The sequence below is a fragment of the Bufo bufo genome, chromosome 7 (assembly GCF_905171765.1).
Source record: "Bufo bufo chromosome 7, aBufBuf1.1, whole genome shotgun sequence".
In the NCBI taxonomy this organism is placed as follows: Eukaryota; Metazoa; Chordata; class Amphibia; order Anura; family Bufonidae; genus Bufo; species Bufo bufo.
Window position 1 is genome coordinate 42,752,272 of NC_053395.1, and position 25,079 is coordinate 42,777,350.

General features: G+C 44.2%; 1 protein-coding gene across 1 annotated transcript; it reads right to left on the bottom strand.

Moving 5' to 3' along the window:
• Positions 1–610: 610 nt before the first annotated feature.
• NPTX2 (neuronal pentraxin 2) lies at positions 611–25,079 on the bottom strand. The gene is made up of 5 exons (XM_040439782.1): positions 24,338–25,079; positions 20,402–20,618; positions 11,273–11,517; positions 5,274–5,453; positions 611–3,162 (listed from the first exon to the last, which is right to left on the bottom strand). Exons 1-5 carry the CDS (start codon positions 24,770–24,772, stop codon positions 2,935–2,937), a joined length of 1,305 nt encoding a protein of 434 aa, XP_040295716.1. The 5' UTR covers positions 24,773–25,079; the 3' UTR covers positions 611–2,934.

The following is a 25,079-nucleotide window of genomic DNA, read 5'->3' on the forward strand; positions in this document are numbered from 1 at the left end:
TATTGGTAGAGTCCAGGTTTAAAAAAGAGTCAACATGGGCTTAAATGGCTTAAAGGGGTTTTTCCTATATGAGACGTTAATGTTTTCAGACACGTCATATGGGTCACAGTGATGGAACCCCAAACTGTCAAAAAAGTACCAGTTTCGAGATACCATTTTAATAGAGAAATCCATAGATGGACAAGTCTCCAGTGAACTCATAAACATATGAGAGGGTGAACTTGGTTGATTGATGTGACTCCCATTGAATTCAATGGAGAGGTGTCCATGAAGGTCTCACTCTCTGCTCATTACAATCCTATCCATAAGTGCCTCCTTCTCCATCTTGGTGTAAGTCAAGGGCAAACATACCCTACAGACGCACCATACAACTGCTATGGAGCCCTTGGAGAGGGAACCAGGGATGGTTGGTTGCATCCTTCTTACTGCTGGGTGCACCGCCATTATTATCGAACATAAATGTTGGGAATTGATTGATGGAAAGGATTTGGAGAAGGAAAAAAACACCAGATCCATCCTGGGTAGCAAAACCTAGAACCATAAGGAGGGTCCCAACTTGATCTTTGCTATAGGGCTCCTTCTCTTCTGTCTACACCATTGTTAGACCCTTCTGTTTGACCCCATCATTAGTTTTACGGCCTGTCTGATTGATGTGACATTAAACTTGGTCATAGGAAAACATTACAAATTAAAATAATGCAATTTATTGCTCATTAGCAGAAAACAAGCAGCCATTACAGGACGTGCATGAGATCAGAATACAGGATCCACTATCACATCCTGCTGAATTACTAGCAGTTTACAATGAAGGTCCAAATGGGTGTTACGAGTTTGGGTGGGGGTGTCCCTGCACAATCTGAGACTGGAGCCCTGATTGGACAATGTCAGACTGTGCAGGGACACAACCCCAACTGGTGACACCCATCTAGACCTTCATAGCTAACGACTATTAATTAATTTATAGAGTGATGCTGTTTCAGAGGGACAAAGGGAAACTCATTTTTCTAATCTCAGACAACGCCTGTAATGTTATTAATGAGCAGCCAATCAGATACTGGCTTATTGGCTCTGATCGGCCTTGGACTAATGTGAGCCAATATTTGATTGGTTTATTTTACGTTCTCCATTAGGCTATTTAATTAGATTTAGATTTTATATATATATATTGTATTATAATAACATAAAAATTTATTACATTTGTGCATTAATAATATTTTATACATATTATTTCCATAGCAGCTCTGGCAAAAAAATAGTCAGTATAAATTAGTATAAATTTGTCTTTCGTCCATCTCCAAATAGTTTATTTACATCATTTGGAGCAAATGAAAGTTGAATAAATATATATGTATATGTAATATATATGTTATCAAAATGTCTTGTTCTGGTTGATTCTGGGATCAATAAAGGTGATTTATACAGGGGTTAAAACAGCGCTATCGTGAATATATCCAGAGGCAGAATAGAGAAATATGATGCCGCAATATATGGGGCATTCTACAGTAATTAAACTGCTGCACATTATTATAATATTTATTTCTTATAATAACTATATAGCAACTGCATTTTGCAAGTGCTACATTTTGCAATTTTACTGAAGCTCGAGACATAACTAGTTTGCATAAAATATCTGCTAAATAGGAGCCGTCAGCTCTCCTGTCTCGTCTGTTTTAATAGCTTCATGCATTCCCCATGTAATAATTCTGGAGCATCTATTCATATGACTCTATGTTGTACCATTCCTTTATTATTTCTGCCGAATTACTAGCAATTTACAATGGAGGTCCAGATGGCTGTTACCAGTTGGGGGGTGTCCGTGTACGGTCTGACACTGGCAATACTGATTGGACAATATCAGACTGCGCAAGGACACACTCCCAACTGATAACACCCATCCGGACCTTTGTAGCAAACTGCTAATTCATTCATAACTTCTAGCAGGAATAATAAAAGAATGGCACAACATAGAGACAAAAGAATACATGAGGGAAGCAAAAAGTTACTAAAACAGACAAGTCAGGGGAGGGGACGGGTCCTCTTTAACGCTATTGTCATTTCATAGATTTATCCTTTTAGAACTAGTTATGTCCACATCACTAGTAAGATTGATCTCTGCAAATATTTGGACAATTTGCAAACTACACCTTGGCCAAAAGTCCCCAACCAAAGAGGGGTATATACTATGGAGGGTGCCCAGTGGCAGAATTAAAGATGGCCTAGCTTCATCCATGTGTGATCCCTCCACTTACAACTGTTCATAGTCTCAGTCATAAGGTGTTATAACAAAATCCCCTTCTGGGACTTTATTTTGATGGCCTACTCTTAGGATAGACCATCAATATCACAATGGTGGGGGTCTGACGACTGATTGCCGCTGTGTCGTATATTGTGTAGTGGCTGTGTCCTAAAATGGGAAGGAGTTGCAGTACCATACACAACCACTACATAATGTGTGGCACTGTGCTGGTTAACAATGAAGAGGCCGCAGCCCTCGCCCGGGCACCGCAGCCCCATCAAGCATCTGATAAGCAAGAATACCAGGAGTCAGACCCCCATCAGACTCATCCTAAGCGTTGGTCATCAGTGTTAAACCACTTCAACCAGAGATCTGTTTTCGGTGCACCCATATTGAAAATATGTCTATAGTTAAGGTATTTGAAGTGAGAGGAAGCTACATCTGAGAAGATTTATGGCTACGATAAGGAAGCAGTAAAATGTGACTTCCCCACAGAAGTGCTGCCGACATGATACTCTGGATTTATGCACGGAAAGCTGACACCATGGTGGCACCTGTGAGCTAAATTTCACATCAGATACAATAGTTTTGTCAAGGGATTAAAAAAATCATCTGAGCAAATAAGTGCATTGTAGGACAAGTAACCTCATTCGAGATTGTCTCCGTAGAGTAGAGCACTTAAGGGAATTGTGTCTTGGCTATAAATCCATCAGACGTTCTTCGCATGGCTCCAGGGGTAATTTTGTCGCACCCCCAAATACATCGACATTGTTATCGGCCCACGGTATAATGTTTCCTGGCATGTTGGTGGAACAGTTGGCTATGTTGACGATGTCTTCTAATTTTAGGACACGGTCCCAGATATTAAACTGGCTCAGTTCTCCGACAAAAGCTTGAGTGGCATCAAATCTTCCTCCAACAGTGTCCTTCAGGTGGGAAACAAAGAAGATGTCAATGAATATACCTATAGGACTACATCTGAATCTGCATATAGACATCATAGGGGGAGATCTCCATCTGTTAGTGGAAAGGGGCACTATGGTTAGCCGAGTGCATCCACATCTTAATTTTAGTGACTGGTGGAGGTCTCTGCATCCAGACAGCCATGAATACAACTGCAGTCTTTACTTCGGTAGGGTGACCTACACGGCATCTACTTAGCAGTGGCGACTCAGGGTATTGCAGCTTCATTCTATACCTTTAAAGGGGTTCTACAGGACTTTTATATTGATGGCTTATTCTCCGGATCAGTGGAGGGTCAAACAACCTACACCCTTGCCGATGAGCTGCTCTGCAGTAGCGCCAGAAGTCAGCGTCAGAACTACACAGCTCCATCCATAGAGTAGTGGATGAGCCGGTTGCTGCAGAGCTAATTTATTAAATAGACGGAACTGAGGATAGGTCATCAATATAAGTACCAAGTACCAAAAAATACCTTTAAAGGGGTTGTCCCACGAAAAATATTATACAGTTTTCAAACCAGCACCTGGATCTGAATACTTTTGTAATTGCATGTAATAAAAAATTTAGTATAGCCCCTGAGATATTCAATAAACTGTATCTGTACAGCGCCACCTGCTGTTTGTTTTTTTCTTATTTCTTAGTCCTACTCACAGAGATGGCCGCACATGCTCAGTTTCATCCTTCAACTGCCTCCTGAGCTGTGATAGGAAGAGAGCTAAAGAAGACAGGCCCCCTGAGAAAAGACATTTCCCTTGAGCTGCCAGCTTGATATGTACTATATCATTTCTGATTTTCCTTGTTTACATTAATCATGGGATAACCCCTTTAAGTGAATGAGATGAAGCTACAATACCCTGCATTGCCACTACAAACTAGATAGTGTGCTGGTCAGCGGATCAAGGGAAATATTGGAGAGGCTGCAGTGCTCATCCCTCCAACTGATCGGCAGGGTTGCCAAGAGTTGGGCCACCATCGATTTCATTTTATTGGCCTATTCTAAGACCTGCCTATTGTGTTCAGTCCTTCTAGTGCACTGATTCTTATTGGCTGCCTACACAATAGCAGTAATTCCTCTTCTGTCTGTATACAAGAGGATTAGGGTAATGGTCTGAGCTACTGAGCATGTGCAACCATTAGCACTGGACACAATAGGTGGACATACTGAGAGAGAAACACAATTTTGGAGCAAAGTAAGCCATACAACAGGTGATGCTTAACAAATCTATGTGAAGATATACCATATGTATCATCTCTATCATCTCTACACTGTCTAGTCTAAAAAAAAAACTGAAATCCTGCAGTTTTCACTCTGCCCATTAATTCTTATAATAGACTGGCACTTCCTGATTTGTAAAAAATAAAATAAAATCACTTCTCAGCAGTCATCTCATTACCCTTTAGAGGCAGGATTGCAATGGCAGGCATCATCTATATATACAGATAACATAGATCCACCATTCACAATGACCTCTGTAAAAGGTCACAAAGCACTCTACCACAAAAGTCATCTCCAGACTACAGACTACAGGTCCATATGGCTACTGTAAACCAATGATGCTAACAAAAAGAACTCAGGCATGATGGCCGTTCTCATAATCATGTACAGAAAATAGAATTTAAAAAATGTCCCATCAGAAAATGAAAACAGATTGGTAATAAATATGTATAAGTATCTGGTTTTAATAAGGAAATATATATGTATTTAGTCATGTAAATTAGCCACAAAATTTTATTTGTATCCAAATAGAATGTAAATTAGCAATAAATATTTATTTTTTTATCAAAATATTTATCAGAATATAAAGTCCATTAAAAACAAAGATAGAACACTGAAAAAAAACAACCCACTATTGCATATACAGAAAACGTGCCACTGGAACAGTAGTTTTTATCATCTCCATCCTTCAAAACAGAACAATTTTCAGACCAGCTATTTATATGGAACAACGAAAGGACATTGGTCCCTTGGGTGCTGTGGGGAAAGCAATGGAAGTGGCTACTATTGAGCTGATGTTCCTTTCAGGTACGTGTCTTTCCTAAGGATAGCTGTTGTGTAATTACACTCGGTGCTCACCTGCTCCTGGCCCAGAATAAGAATTCCATTTGGTTTAATTGGGTGCCAGGGGGCCAGGTTTTCCCCTGAGCCCAGTTTGATGCCATCCAGATACGCTTCCCACATTCCATCCCTGGTCGTCCATGTGATGCAAACATGGTGCCATTTTCCATCACCAATGGAAAAGGGGAGCTGGGCCACCTGTCGGGGGGAAAAAAGAAAAAGTCAGGCGTCAGGACGTTTTTTCGATGCGTCGGATAATAAGAATTCAATATGAAATGGGAAAGGGTTGTGCAGTGTAATATTATTGACTTTTCCGAGGATGATGAATCATTTATAAGTGTCTCTCTTGCTATTCAAACACACGATAGCTAAAACTCAATAATGCTACACTGGGATAATGACTAATGCCGTGGCATAATGGGTGCAGTTCCCCAGAATACTTAATTGCTCGAGCTGTTTGACTTGGCAGAGAGTCTTACTAAACACTCTTTGTCGGACCATCAGTCAGACCAAGGAGGAGTGAGGGGTGATCACTCAATTACAGCACCTCACCTCCCTATGCTATCCCAGTAGTGTGTGGTTGGTCAGGACTTCTCACACTACACTTACCATCAGTGTCGGACTGGGGTACCTAGGGACCACCAGTAAAATTTATTTTGAGGGCCCACTGTACGGATACATTCAAATATAATAAATAATCTAACAAGTTTTTTATATGAACATAGGCTGGTTGAGGTGCTGTACATTGAATATATGTATGTAGTGCAGTAAATCTAATGTGTTATGTGCCACTTGTGCAGGGCGTGGGAGACTAGGGGCCCACCTTGCTCAGGGGCCCACCGGGGGATTCCCCTGTGGGCCAGTCCGAGCCTGCTTACCATTGCACTGTTCCTCTGCTCTCATGTTTTTCTAAGTCTATCAAGAGCTGTCATTCTGTCAGTCATCCAAATCCTCCACCTACTCACTGCAAAGTGAGATTATCGCAGTGAGTATAACTCTATGGTGCTCACCAGTGATGAAACTTAGCAGTCTTTTTTAATTCAATGTTCCATGCTAGAGGTTAATATACAGGCATAACAGGGCAGCGCCAATGGCGTCGCCACCACTAAAATGTATGTTGCTATAATACCACTTGTCCTAGTAGTGCATGCAGGTGTACTGACATTTGGCCAAAGGCGAGCAATCACTGCCCAACTGTGGGGTGCAGTCCTAGATCAGATGGCTGGTCTGTCTCAGCAGTGTGGCAGGTGCCTGAAGCAATTAACCCTAACCGTGTGCAGTAAAGTCCAAAGCCAAATGCGAGCATTAGCTTTATTGACATTGTCTGGCAGCTTTCACTCACACAGGGATGTTGTCTCCCTGAAGAACAGTTGTTTTCTACAGTATTAGCTTGTCTGAGTAATACACCAGCAGCAGAATGCACTTCTTTCCTCTTGATTTGCTTGCTAGCCACTTCCTCTAGCCAGTTAACTATTTCCTACCCATACACAGCTTTTGGAATACAAAGTGCATACATCATAGCATCACAGTAAACATTTTAACAGTAGTGAAACATAACATTAACCCTTTAGCAGTGAACTTGTGGGTCACTGCTAAAGGGTTAATGTTAGATTTCCCTTACGGCCTCATGCACACGACCGTATAAATGACATCTATGTGCATTCCGTATTTTGCAGAACGGAACAGCTGGCCCTCTATAGAACAGTCCTATCCTTGTCCGTAATGCGGACAATAATAGGACATGTTCTATTTTTTTGCGGAATGGAAATACGGACATACGGAAATGGAATACACATGGAGTACCTTCCGTTTTTTTTGCCGACCCATTGAAATGAATGGTTCCATATACAGTCCACAAACAAACGGAACGGACACGGAATGAAAATACGTTCGTGTGCATGAGGCCTACTACTGATTTCTGACAGAAGAAGCTTTCATGGGATAAATATCTCAACCTCCTAGTCAATGAAACCCTACATGCTTGCACTTCCAACTTCTTCTATCCTGAACCCTTACAAGTCATTGAGCAGATACAACAGTTAACCATTGATGGAGTGGGTATTTGCTCAATGTGAATGCACATGTGGCAGCAGATCCTCATAAGCCAGTTTATCAGCATACCTTAAACATAGGAAACAGAATAAGAGACCCACATATGACAGCGCAATACTTATAAAAGATGGAAGTGGACTTTTCTGCCTCCAAGTCATTTTCCTGGTATTGATCCTTGGTCCTGTCATTAAACAGATTGACAGGGAATCTGTCACCCTGATTTTGGACCATTATCTACAGTAGTACATGAGTAGTACTGCAGATGAGGAGTTCAGATCACTATTTTTTTATTTTCCTACTGCCCCCTGTTCCCCCCCAGTCAGAGTTGTATTGAAATACATTGTCAGGACTGCTTTGCATACACACAGGAATCCCTTTCCATTATGTTAGCACAGCAGTCCCGACTACGCAGTTTTGAATGCTGACAGTGGGAGAACGGGGTGGAAGGAGGGGACAATAGGAAAATGAAAAATAGTGATCTGGACCCCTTTTCTGCAGTATTACACATATATTACTGTAGATAACTGTCCAAAACCGGGGTGACAGATTCCCTTTACCCCTGTTAGAGGCTGTTAGAGTAAGCTCTAGGGAATAGAGTGTGGGCATTGAATCCATGGGAACACATATTTTTTGCCCTATAAGACGCACTTTTTTTTTCCCCCCATTATGGAAGCGCTCATTAGTACAGGAGGACCAGGAAGCTGTGAATGTTGCGCTCCCCTGGCTCTGTACTCACCTGTTCCTGGTTTTCCTCGGCCGCTTGCTGTGCTTGTGAGTGCGTACAGCGTAAGGATGTCGACGCTCTATGAGCATCAGGTCACAGCACAACACGCAGGAAGATAAGGAAAAGCAGGAGCTGGATCTCAGGAGTGGTAGAAGCGTCCGGAGCAGGAGAGGTGAGTTGCTTTATTTATTTTTTGATCTGAGGTCTGATCACTATGAGGGTCATTAACATGAAGGTCTGATCTGATGTCTGATTAATATGGGGGTCATTAACATGGAGGTCTGATCTGAGGTGTGATTAATATGAGGGTCATTAACATGGAGGTCTGATCTGATGTCTGATTAATATGGGGGTCATTAACATGGAGGTCTGATCTGATGTCTGATTAATATGGGGGCCATTAACATGGAGGTCTGATCTGATGTCTGATTAATATGGGGGTCATTAACATGAAGGTCTGATCTGAGGTCTGATTAATATGGGGGTCATTAACATGAAGGTCTGATCTGAGGTCTGATTAATATGGAGGTGTCATTAACATGAAGGTCTGATCTGAAGGTCTGATTAATATGGGGGTCATTAACATGGAGGTTTGATCTGAGGTCTGATAATTATGGCGGTCATTAACATGAAGGTCTGATCTGGGGTCTGATTAATATGGGGGTAATTAACATGGAGGTTTGATCTGAGGTCTGATAATTATGGGGGTCATTAACATGAAGGTCTGATCTGAGGTCTGATTAATATGGGGGTCATTAACATGGAGGTTTGATCTGAGGTCTGATTAATATGGAGGCTTATTAACATGGAGGTTTGAATATGGAGCCTTATTAACATTGGGTGATCTAATCTGAGGTCTGATTGGGGGTCTTATTAACATTGGGGGTCTGTTCTGAGTTCTGATTAACATTGGGGGTCTGATTGGGGCTCTGAGCTGAGCTCTGATGAAAAATATTTTTTTCTTATTTTCCTCCTCTAAAACTTAGGTGCGTCTTATAGGGCGGAAAAAATCGGTAAGTCAACATAGAAGCTGCATACCCAAAACAGTATAGGATATTTTATATCTGCAAAGTTACCTTAGATTTATTTTTATTTTAGATACATAGAAACAATACCAATGGTTATAAAGTTGCATGCAGCTTTTAATTAATCGCCATCACCCAACTTGTGCTCGGATGTGTAACCTTCACCTGCACCTTCATATTTCCCCACAGAATTGGAGCATCACACCTTTGTTATTGGACTGTGGATTCCTCGCTTTACAAATGCTGGCAGCAACGGGAATACATTTAAGACGCACAAAATGACAGCAGCTTGTGAGATCTGTACGCATTTCTGATAAGCTGTGAAAAACCAGACCATCTGAATGGTACAATGGGTCTCCTAGCAACATTACTACTATACGCCATGGGACTATATGTTTACCGGCTCAATAAGCTTTGCAGAAAGCCTTACACTGCATGTAAATTATAGCGCTCATTATCTGGACTATGCAAACAAATCTAACCCACCGCACAGCCTATAAACCTAACCTGTAAAATGCTATCCCGCAATATATATTACAATTGTCCCTGCTATGGCATTTCTGTGACTCTTTATGGATGCAAAAGCTGAAACATAAAGCAGCGCTGACATCTTTGAAGTTTGTGTCGGTGAAGATCTACCGTGGAGAGCTATGGGAGCAGAAGTGCTGCTCCCATAGAGGACAGACACAGTATGCTGGGGATTAACTTTTGATGTCCCATGCTATGAATTTGATGGCACCAGTATGTACGAGTATACACAAAATCACAGATTTTGATGCCAATTCTGTAGCAAAACCATGGCAAAATACACACGCATTTTAAGGGGTGAAATCCACAGAAAGAACTGACTGGACTGCAGATCTAACATATAGTAGGTCAGTTTTTGTGCAGAATTTTTTTCCATGGCATTTGGATGAGATTTGTTAAAGTTATTATCCATGTTCCTGCAAATGTGTTTCTATGTGCATTTTATTCCTGCTAATCCAGAGAATCAACAGCATTTCTGCTACGCATGGATATAGCATAAGGACTCGTAGACATAGCAAAGCCACGTGCATGGATCAGCACAGAATACCTGTCGGTCCGTATTACAGACCCGTAGGCACTCAGGCTGTCACTAGGGATGAGCGAAGTGAGCTTCGGATCCTAGATCCAAAGTCGCTTCGCTCAAAACTTTGGTTAAACGCTATGGAGATCAGTCTCCATACAACATTAAAATGTATGGCCTCCGACGTAGCGAAGTCAGTTATCCCTTAATAACTATTTGATTTTTAAACAAAAAAAAAAAAACATTTTAAAACTTGGATCTGAACTCGGCTTCGGATTCGAGGTACTAGTCGGAACTGAAGCGAAGTTCAGATCCAAGTTTTAAAATGGTTTTTCAGTTTAAAAATCAAATACCTAAGTTAATCACCAAAGTCTCACAAGACTTCAGAAATAACTGACTTCGCCTCGTCAAAGGCCATACATTTTAAAGCAGATCTCTGTACAGCATTAAGCCGAAATATGGAGCAAAGTGACTTCGGATCTAGGATCCGAAGCTCGCTTTGCCCATCCCTAGCTGTCACCATATGGGGTCTCTGTAAGGTGCCATATTCTCCTCTAAAAGCAATACTGTGCTTAAAGGGGTTATCCCAATATAAAAAAATATAAAATCAGCCACCATACAGTACACTACAATCTAACAAAGCTAGAACCGGCCCTGTACCTCACATGGATCCAGAGATCTCCCCATTCAATTCTCCCATTGCTCTGCTGGATTTATTTCAAGCTGCCGGCTCAGGGGGCGTGTCCTCTCTGCTGCAGCTGGTGGCAATTGAAGGATGGAACTGAGCATGTGCGTCCACCTCAGTAAGGTGGACACAGAAATTGCAAAAATAACAAACAGCGGGTGGTGCCATACAGATATAATTCATCGAATAACTCAGTGGCTATGCAATTAGAAAAGTCCTCAGATCCAGGCACTGATTTGAAAACTGTTGAATATTTTTCATGGGACAACCCCTTTCACGTAGCATTGCAGTTCCTTCATTCTATAAACCCACCTGATGGATTATCCTACTGATAGTAGATTGCTAGGAAAAACGTCTTGCCCCATTCATCGAGAGCCCCTTTTATTTTCCTACACTGGCGAGCCCCATTGAATATGATAAAGGAAACATTACAAGCTGTAATATATTCTGCACAAGCAAGAGGGGGAATTCTTCTGCACGTACCTTGTCATTAATCAGTAGTTCAATAGGATGATTCCCCCACTCAATCAGCACTATCTCATTGGCTTGGCCTTGTACAGCATAGGAGAATGGGGTCCCGATGCCCGGTGAAGCACTGGACTTCAGCCACATGCAGATCGTGAAAGCAAATAGCTCAGGCAAAGTCTTTTTTATCTTCCCGTACAGATAATTAGTACGAAGCGGGAGGGAAACCTTGAAGTCATCTGGTGATTTGAATGCGCTGCTCCCTGTCAGAATATACAAGGTGGAAACACAATGTAACCAGTTCACAGTCAATAAATAAATACAATGACATTTCAATCGAAACCGACAAAATATAGAAATAAAATCATTGCTTCATCCTCTAGGCCAGTGGTGGCGAACCTATGGCAAGGGTGCCAAAGGGGTTACTCTCTGTAGGCGCCCGCACCCAGGAAAAAGTCTATGGTGTACCAATATGCCTCCTATCATTCATCAGCGCAGGGCGTGCTACGATCGGCACAGGCAGCGCACTGAATGTAGGCAGGCTATTATAGGTAAATGGAAGATATATTATATCGGACTGTAGTATTCAGGTTAACTTGCCGTGTTGGCACTTTGCGATAAATAAGTGGGTTTTGGGTTGCAGTTTTGGCACTCGGTCTGTAAAAGGTTCGCCCCCACTGCTCTAGGCTATATTATTCATACCTGGAGTCATCAGGGGTGGATTGGCCATAGACCCTACAGAGAAATTTCCCGGTTGGCCGATGCCTAGGAGGGCCACCCAAGCCCTTCGCACGGCCTCCATACCTCCGGGTACATAGTGATCTGATTCTCCCCATAAGCACCTCTCCTCCTGAATTCAACTGTGATGACGTCCTCGGGTGCAGCTGAATACTGTGGCACAGGTGGCAGTATTTTGTGCTGCACTACTGTGGTATTTTCTGCAATATATTGCTCTGCACTATGGTATTACTGGCCTTGCTTACTTCTGTTGTCCCTGTCTAATTATTTTGCCCCGTCTTACGTTAATTTGGACCTACCTGCAACATAAGTCCACGTTTACTTTTTTTCCCAGGGCCACTTTTAGGTTTCCAGTCCACCCCTGGGATTCACACTGGTACGCTAAGGAGCAGTGGGCACTTTGTGTGCCGCCATGTGGTGCTTCCATACAGTATTCAGTGGCATTGCTTCTAAAGTAGAAAATCCACATACACATGTGATGGAACGTGGCACATTTTGTGGTTCCAATAGAAAAACTCTATATGCTTCTGTATGAAATTGGAGTCATTATGGAAGCACAGTATGGAAACATAAGATGGTCATACGCATAGTCAGCCAAACCCAGTGAGCGAGGCCAATGATCTCTACAGGTATGGGTGCCCATAACTCTCTCGATGACAGATATTGAGGGAAATGGATCAGCCATGTTGGATTTCAACACGCACGATCCTTTGTTCCTGAGAACGACAACCTGCTGCAGTTAGAGTATCTGCCTTGTTCACGCAGCATTAGAGACTCCCCGTGATCATGATCAGATTCCCATCTGATCATAAACACCCCGTCGGATACTGTATAGTGCTCCGTATGGCAGCATATGACAGTGTTATTCTCTTCTAGAAGCAACAATGTATATATGATCCAAAAGAGAAAGCCTCTGCATGCTTCCATATCCTACTAAAGGTGTGCACAGGTAGAGCAAGGCCTACGGGTACTTACATCTCGTAAAACCCTAATGAGGGCATATGTCTATGACTACACACTTTTCCTGGTCTTTTATTTGCATGAGTTCTTGCAGAGCTATGCACGTTTTTATTTTGTGCTCATAGGCTCACCATTGCACTTTGTTGCACCCAAAGCTCCGCTCTCTCTCCCTGCTCCCCCCCCCACCCACTTTGAGTGACAGCACCGCCAGGCAGTGTTGACATAATCCCACTTGGCCCTGAAGTCTCGCACGTTCGCCTCTGTGATCAGTTCATGTGCAGTATAGGCTTGAATCTTGCTGGGCTGCAAAAATCTGTACTGTGCATGCGCCAATAATGTTGCTAAGCACCTGGCACTGTATTCGCAGTACAAAGTCTTTCGTCCCAGCAAGCTGTCGGCCTGCACTGCACGTGTGACGATCCGAGGGGTGAACTTCCAGTGATTACATCGACACTGCCTGGTAGTGGGCAGGGAAAGTGAGCAGAGTTTTGGGTGCAACGAGGCCCTAATGGTGACGCCCTTGTTGCACCAAGAACCTCCATTGCTTAAAGGGAATCTGTCACCTAAAAAGCGCCTCCCAAACCACCAGCATTACCTTAAAGTAGCCAGCAGTATGTTTCTAAAGATCCTTTTCTTCCTCCGGCCAGATGCACCAAAATCTTGAAAAACGAACTTTAATCACCTGCACGCGCTATGTAACAGCAGAGTTTGTAGTCAAGGGGGCAGCGGCCTCCTCGCTTCAAGTGAAGCTCAGCCTGCCCCTTACCCATCCTCCCTTCACTGTGATTGACATCCTGCTGTGAGGCTGGGATCATGCAAGTCTTGCGCATGCGCGGTGTGCTCCTTGTCATTGCGCAATCCCGTCTCCGGCTCCCGCACTCAGCCGGATGCTTTTCTCCCTCAGCGCATTCGCCGGGCGCGCGCGCACAATTGAAAAGCCCAGAGCATGCGCCGGCTGCGTGCGGGAGCCGGAGACGGGATCGCGCAGTGACAAGGAGCATTCCACATCACAGATGCGGACTCATTCACTTCAATGGGTCCACAAATCCTGAGATGCGGAATGGTGCGGAACGGAAGCACGGAACAGAACCCTACGGAAGCACTACGGAGTGCTTCTGTGAGGTTTTGCCCATACTTCCGTTCCGCAAAAAGATAGAACATGTCCTACATTTTTTGCGGAACGGCCGGATCGCGGACCCATTAAAGGGAATGGGTCCGCGATCTGCTGCGGCTGCCCCACGGACGGTGTTCGTGCATTGCAGGACACAGATTTCACCTTGACATCCTGCAGTGAGGCTGGGGTCGTGCAAGTCTCGCGCATGCGCGGTGAGCTCCTTGTCCCTGCGCGATCCCGTCTCCGTCTCCCGCACTCAGCCGTCCACTTTCCTCTCTCTGCGCATGCGCCAGGCTTTCCCATCGTGCGCGCGCGCGCCCGGCTCATGTGCAGAGAGACGAAAGCGACCGGCTGAGTGCGGGAACCGGAGACGGGATCGCGCAGTGACAAGGAGCGCACCGCATCTGCATTAGGCTTCAGAGTGAGGAGGCGTGTCTCTCAGTAATCCAATACGATTGGCTGGCAGGAAGCTGCTGGCTACAGCAAGTTTGTATGTGACCTGAGGGAATGCAGTTTTGTCCTCAGAGAACTGGCAGAGGAGCCATCTTGAGAAGATCCTCATAATGTAGGATTCAAAACAGCCGTAACTAAGGGGAAAACTCAAGGAAAACAGTGGTAAGTGAAGAAACTAAAGATTGCTTTATGCATAATGCTGCTGCTGCAGCAGTAACATATGCTAAAATAGATTTTTTTATGAAAATATATCCTTTAAGAAAATAAATAAATAAAAACGTGACTAGCTCTGCAGAGGGGCCACCGATCGAGATGGTGTAAGGTGCACTGGATTCTCTAATAAGTCATTTGCATTGATAGGCAGGTAATAAGTGGTGACAGATTCCCTTTAAATACTCGTCTTATCCGTCCTGCAATCATATAGATGGAAACATTTACCTTCTGCTTCCTGACATCTCACTTTTCTAAACTCTTTTATGTGTTATACGGGGATTAAATTATCCTGTGAACCCAAAGTAGGTTGTTTTTAAAATGGAAAATCGAATTGGTCTACCTTCCCGTAACATAATTCCTTATTAATGCACTTTACAATGTGTTTAGCCTTCAGATAGCAATCACAGCAACCTGGATGCATTGCCATACAGTCTTTGTTGCCCATAGCAACCTAACAGCGCTCAACAATGAGATGGTTGCTATAGGCAACACGGTCGGTCCATTTCTGCAATATTGTAGCAAACAGCGGACAGGTCTACAGTCTACTTAGGATACATTACTGTGATCTGTAGATGTATTGCACTGATCAGTAGATATAATTTGTTACCTCTTCCAGGTAGGTGGACCGTTCCGCTGTACGCCGCAGTAGTACGGTAGTTTACAATACATTGCTTGCTCTCCCAATACCGTGGGAGTACCAAATAATACAATGTCAGCAGTTTTACTGGAGTAGTGGTAGTATATGATATAATGCTTGCCTGCAGAAATTCCAGTACTCATAGCATATGGTAAACTGCAGGTTTGCATGCTGGAGTATTAATAGTACTCTGTATGGCACTATGTTACTCCTATTTGTTTTATATACTATACTAGTATTGTGATATGTCACGACTTAGTACTGCCAGATCTACGTATGTGCTACCCCGGTGATGGGATGATGTACAAGTTCACATCTCATTACAGTACGGTGAGCTCTGACGTGGAATGGACTCCACGTGATCATCAGACCAATATAGGGTTCATCTAATGGAAGGAAAGAATGCGGGTCCCTATTAATTGACAGCAAACAGAGATCTTAAAATTTATGCAGAAAGTAGAAAATTTTATAACTTTTCATTATATGAGGACCTTTATTGGCTGAGTCTGGAATATCCCCTTTAAGGGGCTGTCCCACGAAAAATGATCTACAGTTTTCAAACCAGCACCTGGATATAAATATTTTTGTAATTGCATGTAATTAAACATTTATCATAGCCAGTGAGCTATTCAATAAAATCTATATGTATAGCGCCACCTGCTGTTTGTTCCTTTTCTTATTTCTTTGTCCTGCTCACTGAGATGGCCGCACATGCTCAGTTTCGTCTTTCAACTGCTTCCTGAGTTGTGATAGGCAGAGCCTGGACACGCCCCCTGGGCTGTGATAGAGAGAGCATGGACACGCCCCCTTAGCTGCAGCAGAAAAGACACTCCCCTTAAGGTGCCAGCTTTGTATACATCTAGCAGAGCAATGAATGGGGAGATCTCTGGATCCATGTGAGGTACAGGTCTGGTTCTAGCTTTGTTAGAAAGAGATTGCCATGGACTATATGATGTCTGATTATCATTTATTACATTAGTCATGGGATAACCCCTTTTAAGAGGTAATATAGTTTAAAGTTATAGTAATATAGTTGTAGTATTTAAAGGGGTTGTCCGTGTTCAGAGCTGAACCCGGACATCCCTCCATTTCCCCCCCGGCAGCCCCCCTGACTTGAGCATCGGAGCAGTTCATGCTCCGATGTTCTCCTTTGCCCTGCGCTAAATCGTGAAGGGCAAAGGCATTTTCTGGAGTTCCGGTGATGAACCGGGCTCTCCATGGGGCTGCCAGGAAGCCCGGTGACGTCACTGGCACTGATGGGCGGGCTTTAGCTCTGCCGTAGCCAGTAAAACGGGTAGGGCAGCGCTAAAGCATGCCCATCAGAGCCGGTGACGTCACCGAACACACTGCCGGGCGGAAGCTTCCACCCGGCAGTGTGTTATTGTAAACAAAAGAGCCCTTGCACTGCGCCATCTAGTGCAGGGCAAAGGGAGCGCATCGGAGCATGAGATGCTCCGATACTAACATCAGGGGGGCTGCCTGGGTGAAAATATGGGTATGTCCGGGTTCAGCGCTGAACCCAGACAACCCCTTTAAACATAATTAAATCTTGGCTATACCTAGGTTGCTATTGTGTCAGAGTTAAACGGATCCGACCCCATTGACTTGCATTGCGGGTCATGACGGATCCGTCTTGGTCCGCATCCCATGACGGAAAGAAAACTACAACATGCTGCGGTTTTCTCTCTGGTCTGAGAACGCAACCAAACGGAACGGAATGCATTTTGGAGCACTCTGTTCTGTTCAGTTATGTTTTGTCCCCATTTATAATGAATGGGGACAAAACGGAAGCGGTTTTCTCCGGTATTGAGATACTATGGCGGATCTTAATACCGGAAAATAGAAACGTTAATGTGAAAGTAACCTTACATTTAGAACTGGAGCTGGATGCGCCGAAGTTATGGAGTGGCGTCTCTTCATAACTTCTGCGGATCCACCACCAGCTATGAGCCTTTATTATTACTGCCGTGATAGAGGGAAGGTATCACTATTAGTATCACATGACATTATCATGTTACAGATGTGCTTGGATATCGGTCTCACATATGGCGGTATACTAACTACACCTCCAGCTCCCTCACCCGTTCTCATTACCAGGCAGCAACTACTAAAAGTGCCGGTGGCAATATTTGGTTTTCTGGTCCTCGAGGAGTAAAATGCCCAGCAAACACGTATTTGAATTCAGCCATTATAACCTATCTATAAAATGCAGTGACACACAGGCCTCCATCCAGAACCTGCAGAAGACGTCACCGCCTGTAGGTAACAGTCTCCACGCAGGTTGTAGAGGTGGCCTATAGGGAGTCACTGTATGGTCTCAACCCCTGTAATACACCGACGGGATCCAACGGCTTGGAACTGGTTTAGAAATGAATATAATCACAGCTCATACTGGGATACCAGTGGTTAATACCTGGAGGCCATAGGTCCTTCCCTGTGGAAGGCACAGACAGTAAACCTGTCTATAGGCAGATCTGTGTACAGGCTTGAAGAATAGGAGGTTATCATACATGATACATACACATACTGTACACATTATCAGGGATGGACTGGCCATAGACCCTACAGGGAAATTTCCCAGTTGGCCGAAACCCAGGGGGCCGCCTGAGCCCTCCTTACGGCCGCTGGACGGATACATGTGATCCTCTCAGCATTAGAGGGTTTCTGTCACCTGAAAAACGGGTATTAAGCTGGCTGACATGAGCGACGTGCCAATGTCAGCTGAACATAACTATATTAGTGCCATCTCGCTGCCTAAAGCCGTGATGGAGAAAAAGGAACTTTTCTAATATGCTAATTAACCTCTAGGGTCCGGGGGGGCGTTGCACTTGCTCCTAGAGGCCCCGTTTGCCCACCTCTTTTCACACCCTTCTTCTCTTGATTGACAGGACCAGGGCAGCGCTGCTCTCCTCCGTCAGAAAATCTCGCGCCTGCGCCGTCTCGTATTCTGCGCAGAGCAGTGTGGGAAGGACGTTCTCCGACAGCCGGCTTCCTCACTGTGACGTATTGAGCGCAGGCACACAGTGAGGAAGCCAGCCGGCGCCGACCGTCCTTCCCTCACTGTGCGCCTGCGCCGAATACTGAGCGGGACGGCGCAGGCGTGTGATTTTCTTAGTAGACGCGGCTGGCAAGAGGAGAGCAGCTCTGCCCTGGTCCTGTCAATCAAGAGAAGAAGGGCATGAAAAGAAGTGGGCAAACAGGGCCTCTAGGGGCAGGTTCAACGCCCCCCCCTGATCCTAGAGGTTAATTGGCATATTATAAAAGTTCCTTTTTCTCAATAACGGCGGCACATAGTGAGATGGCACTAATATAGTTATGTTCAGCTGACATGAGCACATCGCTCATGTCAGCCAGCTTAATACCCATTTTTCAGGTGACAGAAACCCTTTAATTAACTCAACTTAATCAACTGTATTGCTGTCCTCAGGACGATGATACAGTTGAATACAGCAGCAGGGGCAGCAGTGCTATGTGCTGCACTGTGGTATTTGCTTCTGCTGCGGCGGTATCTTGTGCTGCACCAATGTATTGATTGTCCCATCTACTTTTATTGTCCCTGTCTAATGTGTTTTGCTCCTCTTTCTGTCAATTTAAACCCACCTACAACATAAGGACCACTTTTAGGTTGTTCCCAGTCCACCCCTGAACACATCTATTATCTATCTATCTATCTATCTATCTATCTATCTATCTATCTATCTATCTATCTATCTATCTCATATCTATGTATCTTATATCTATCTATTATCTATCTATCTATCTATCTATCTATCTATCTATTATCTATCTCATATCTATGTATCTTATATCTATCCATCTACCTACAATCTATCTATTATCTATTATCTATCTATCTATCTATCTATCTATCTATCTATCTATCTATCATCTATTATCTATCATCTATTATCTATCATCTATTATCTATTATCTATCTATCATCTATCTATTATCTATCTATCTATTATCTATTATCTATCTATCTATCTATCTATCTATCTATCATCTATTATCTATCTATTATCTATCTATCTATCTATCTATCTATCAATCTATTATCTATTATCTATCTATCTATTATCTATCTATCTATCATCTATCTATATATATATATATATATTATCTATCTATCTATCTATCTATCTATCTATTATCTCTCTATCTATCTATCTATCTATCTATCTATCTATCTATCTATCATCTATTATCTATCTATTATCTATCTATCTATCTATCTATCTATCTATCAATCTATTATCTATTATCTATCTATCTATCTATCTATCTATTATCTATCTATCTATCATCTATCTATATATATATATATTATCTATCTATCTATCTATCTATCTATCTATCTATCTATCTATCTATCTATCTATCTATCTATCTATCTATCTATCTATCTATCTATCTATCTATTATCTATCTATCTATCTATCTATCTATCTATTATCTATTTATCTATCTATCTATCATCTCATATCTATTATCTATCTATCTATCTATCTATTATCTATCTATTATCTATTATCTATCTATCTATTATCTATCTATCATCTATCTATCATCTATCTATCATCTATCTATCTATTATCTATCTATTGTTAAACTCTTACATACATTCTGTGGTCATCATTTTATCATCTGGTATCATTAATGAATCAGTTGTGGATGATAAAAGGAGAGAAAGCCTTAAGACGGTCACTGCTTCTTCTCTTAAATCCATCTCTTGTATTGGCTTCAAAAACTGCATAAAAAAACATGAACATGTGGCCGTACTGTAATTCTTCACATTTGAAAAGTCACATGTCTTATCCAGAATTAGAAGAACATGGCTGCATTCTTCCAGAAACAGCGCCACACCTGTCCACAGGCTGTGTCTGGTACTGCAGATCCTGTCCAGTGAAGTGAATAGAGCTGAGCTGTAATACTACGCACAACCTGTGGAGTGTTCCTGGAAGAAAGCAGCCAGGTCCATAAAACCTCCTCCGCCATCACTGCTGACACATCACGCATGTATGGGACTTACCTTTCTCCAGCTCGCTGACTCTTTCCAGGAGAGCAGAGAGCGCGGACTCGGTCCTGTGCCTGTGCGCTGCGCTCTCATTATGAAGCAACGACTTTTCATCTTCAAGTTCTGCCACTTTGTTTAAAAGCTGATGCTCCAGGTCCCCCAGCCTCCTCTGGAGCATCTCTCGGAGGTCACTCGGCAGAGCCGAATACGACACATTGGATCGCAACTGATACTTTAACAAAAAAGGACAATCAATTAGACATCTGACGGATAGATTAGGCATCCAAATTCACAGCGTTCCCCTGCAATGGGGCCGAAATGAGTCTAAAATGCCTTATCCCATTTCTGCTACCTGCTCTGGTTACCCAGCCATAGTGTTATCATCATTACAGATGCAGCAGAGCTGAGTTTGTCTGGGACATTTAATACCACTCATTGTAATGTTGCTGCATGAACTCAAAAGGCCATTAGAGTCTCTATGAACAAATGTATGATAAAAGTTTATACAATTTTCCAATATACTTTCTGAAGCAATTCATCGCACTACTCAAGATCTCTGCTTGCAGTCATGGAATAGAACCCTTCATTATTTACCCCGGTCGAGTGATGGACACACAGGTGCATGGCTTGTTACAGTGCAACTATCCCTTATTCCCGCTGGAACCCCCACCGTTCCTAAAAATGGGGGGATGGACTGGCGGGTCAAGCTTGTGCTCTGCTGCTCCATTCATTTTCTATGGGACCACTGGAAATAGCTGAGAGTTGTAGTCCGCTGTCTCTAGAGGTTCCATAGAGAATGAATGGAGCTGCAGGGCACATGGCTTGACCCGCCACTCCATCAGATCTTGGAATGGGACCTCCGTTCTGTGGATCGGTAGAGGTCCCAGTGGTGGGACCCCCATGGATCAGTTGGTTATTCTCTATTCTGTGGGTGGGGGATAACTTCAAAACTTGGCACAACTCCTTTAATGAGCTGGGACCAGGACAGATTTGTATCACATAGAAGTAAACAATGAAGAATTCCATTGCATGGCTGCAAGCAGAGATCTTGAAGATTGTGAAATAGATAGATAGATAGATAGATAGATAGATAGATAATAGATAGATAGATAGATAGATAGATAGATAGATAGATAGATAGATAGACTGAAGGTATATGGAAATAACTCCATTTTACAAAATGTTCATTTGCTCAAACTTCAATACCTCTTTAAGTGACAAAGTCATGGCTGCTACATATATGAACAACACATGAGATAGTGACCGGCGTGTGCACATTCCGCCGAGGATTAGACCGCTCTATCCCTCACTGGGAGTCGCGGTCCTCTCCTCTCCTCTTCCTCTCCTCTTCCTCTCCTCTCCTCTCCTCTTCCTCTCCTCTTCCTCTCCTCTCCTCCCCTCTCCTCTTCCTCTCCTCTCCTCTTCCTCTCCTCTTCCTCTTCCTCTCCTCTTCCTCTCCTCTTCCTCTCCTCTCCTCTCCTCTCCTCTTCCTCTCCTCTCCTCTTCCTCTCCTCTCCTCTCCGCTCCTCTCCTCTTCCTCTCCTCTCCTCTCCGCTCCTCTTCCTCTCCTCTCCTCTTCCTCTCCTCTCCTCTCCGCTCCTCTCCTCTTCCTCTCCTCTTCCTCCCCTCTCCTCTTCTCCCCCTCTTCCCCCCCTGCTCCTCCCCTCTTCCTCTCCTCTCCTCCCCTCCCCTCTTCCTCTCCTCTCCTCTCCTGTCCTCTTCCTCCCCTCTCCTCTCCTCTTCCTCTCCTCTCCCCTCTTCCTCCCCTCCCCTCCCCTCCCCTCTTCCTCTCCCTCTTCCTCTCCTCTTCCTCTTCCTCTCCTCTTCCTCTCCTCTCCTCCCCTCCCCTCCCCTCTTCCTCTCCCTCTCCTCTCCTCTTCCTCTCCTCTCCTCTTCCTCTCCTCTTCCTCTTCCTCTCCTCTTCCTCTCCTCTCCTCCCCTCTCCTCTTCCTCTCCTCTCCTCTCCTGTCCTCTTCCTCCCCTCTCCTCTTCCTCTCCTCCCCTCTCCTCTTCCTCTCCTCTCCTCTTCCTCTCCTCTTCCTCTTCCTCTTCCTCTCCTCTCCTCTCCTCCCCTCTCCTCTTCCTCTCCTCTCCTCTCCTGTCCTCTTCCTCCCCTCTCCTCTCCTCTTCCTCTCCTCTCCTCTTCCTCTCCCTCTCCTCTCCTCCCCTCTCCTCCCCTCTCCTCTTCCTCTCCCTCTCCTCTCCTCCCCTCTCCTCTCCTCCCCTCTCCTCCCCTCCCCTCTTCCTCTCCCTCTCCTCTCCTCTCCTCCCCTCTCCTCCCCTCCCCTCCCCTCCCCTCTTCCTCTCCCTCTCCTCTCCTCTCCTCCTCCCACTAGAATAACAAGCCTCATGCAGACAACGAGCAGACATTGTCCTCAGCATTGTGCCTTTCATTCATACAGAACCCATCCGATGTTTTACAGAGTCACAATGCAAGGAGTCAATGTGGAATAGGATCAGGTCTGCATAAGAAAGTCCATGGAAAGAACTTCTTCAGGGTTCCTGCCCCTTTAAGCCGCTGTCATAATCAATAATGAACGGCTGCAAGAGGGGGTTTGGGGGGTTGTAGACGGACCGCAGATACGGAGGACGTCAGTGTGCGGCGTGTAATGTCCTGAAGAGACACCACGGACTCCCTGAGGTTCTGGATATTTGGTGCTCGATCTTCAGGTTCTCATGGTACATCCATCGCTCATACATGTCGGTGCCAGCGAGTGAGCGCCAGTCTGTCCCCGTGCTGACGGACAGACATACATTACAGACGGACAGACACTTCATATACACTGGGCTGTGGTCAGACCCTAGAACTGAGTGGAGTACACAGCGCTGCACAATGTCTATGGAGAAGATAGAGAGATAGATAGAGAGATAATAGATAGATAGATAGATAGATAGATAGAGAGATAATAGATAGATAGATAGATAGATAGATAGATAGATAGAGAGATAGAGAGATAATAGATAGATAGATAGATAGATAGATAGATAGATAGAGAGATAATAGATAGATAGATAGATAGATAGATAGATAGATAGATATTAGATAGATAGAAGATAGATAGATAGATTTCTCCCCTCCGTTGGTTGAACTAGATTGACATGCTGTAACCATATTATGTAGAATAGATATGTAGACAGACCAATAAATCGATTGATAGGGTGAAGGACAAAGTGATGTCTTTTTCTCCTCCTCTAGTTGAATTGCATGGAAATATGTCCTATTTTAACCATGATATGCAAGGATAGATTAAACAGATTTGAGATAGATAGATAGATAGATAGATAGATAGATAGATAGATAGATAGATATATAGATAATAGATAGATAGATAGATAGATAGATAGATATATAGATGATATTAAGCTGCAGTGTATATACAGATAGAGCAGAGCATGGTCTGTCAGTGAAGCAGAGCTGACTTGGTCCAGTGTTCCACTACCTCATGGTTTGTTAGTAGTTGTGTTCTGTAAGACGGTGACTGATCTTTCTAAATCAACTTAACATTCACAGAACAGTTCTACATCTCTAGCTCTGCTACATTGAGATAAATAGATGATAGATAGATAAGATAGATATAAGATAGATAGATAAATAGATAGTATTAAGCTGCAGTGTATATACAGGTAGAGCAGAGCCTGTGTATGTAGCAGAGCTGACTTGGTCCAGTGTTCTGTAGGACTGTGACTGATCTTCCTAAATTAACCACATTCACACAACATAGTTCAGTGACAGCTCTAGCTCTGCTACATTCAGTGGTGCAGACACGATGAAGTGGTTGGACCCCTGTCAGCACCCTGTACCTTGGACAGCTCCCGGGCTCCTCTCCCTGCGCGCTGTCCCTGGTGCTGAGGTCCAGGCTCCGCACAGTGTGAACACAGCCTTGCACTGCGGTTTTCACCTCCCCCCCCCCCCCCCCCCCCCCTATAATCACATCCTGTGGCCAGCCTTACCTCCAGGTTCTCCAGCCTGTCCTTCAGAGTCTGCATGGTGCGGCCCAGCTGGTCGATGACCTGACCGGGGTCCCGGGGCAGATCCCCCATGGTGTCTTTTCCTCCCGCTTTGCCGGATAGTTTTTTCCAGGAGCCATGCTTGCCATCCTCTGCCAGGCTCTCGCAGCGGGTTAACTTGGCAGTCAGCTCCCTGATGGTTTCCTTTTGGTTGCCTATGGTCTCCTTCTGTTGCAGGACGGTTTCCCGGAGCTGAATGACAGTAGTTCTCAGCTCCTCTTCTGGGGACCCGGTGAAGCCTGGCATGGGGCACCCTGGGGTGGCATCAGGGGGGAGGGCAGTGCACACAAAGCGCTCCCCAGTCTTCTCCTGGTTCTTTATAGTATTACTAGTAGCAAAAACCAGTAAACAAATAATCCCAGTCAGCAGGAGGATCATGCCTACCGCCGCCGCTCCGCACCACAGGCTGGACTGCTTGGTTTGTATTGTCGAATCGTCTCGCGCCGACTACAGAGAGGAAGTCAGGAGCCGAGACGTTTGCGATCAGACCTCAGCGACGAAAGTTGGTGCGATCTGGTCGGCGGATGTGAAGTCGACCAAGGGGCAGTCAGAGGGACGAGCAGAGACTTTCTTGGAGCCTCTCTGGCTGCTCTCTGTGAGATCCTCTCAGGTACTGAGCTCTCTGCTGCTCCAGCTCCTCTCACTGCCTCATCTTAAAGGGACAGCAGCAGCAGGCGTGTCCTGG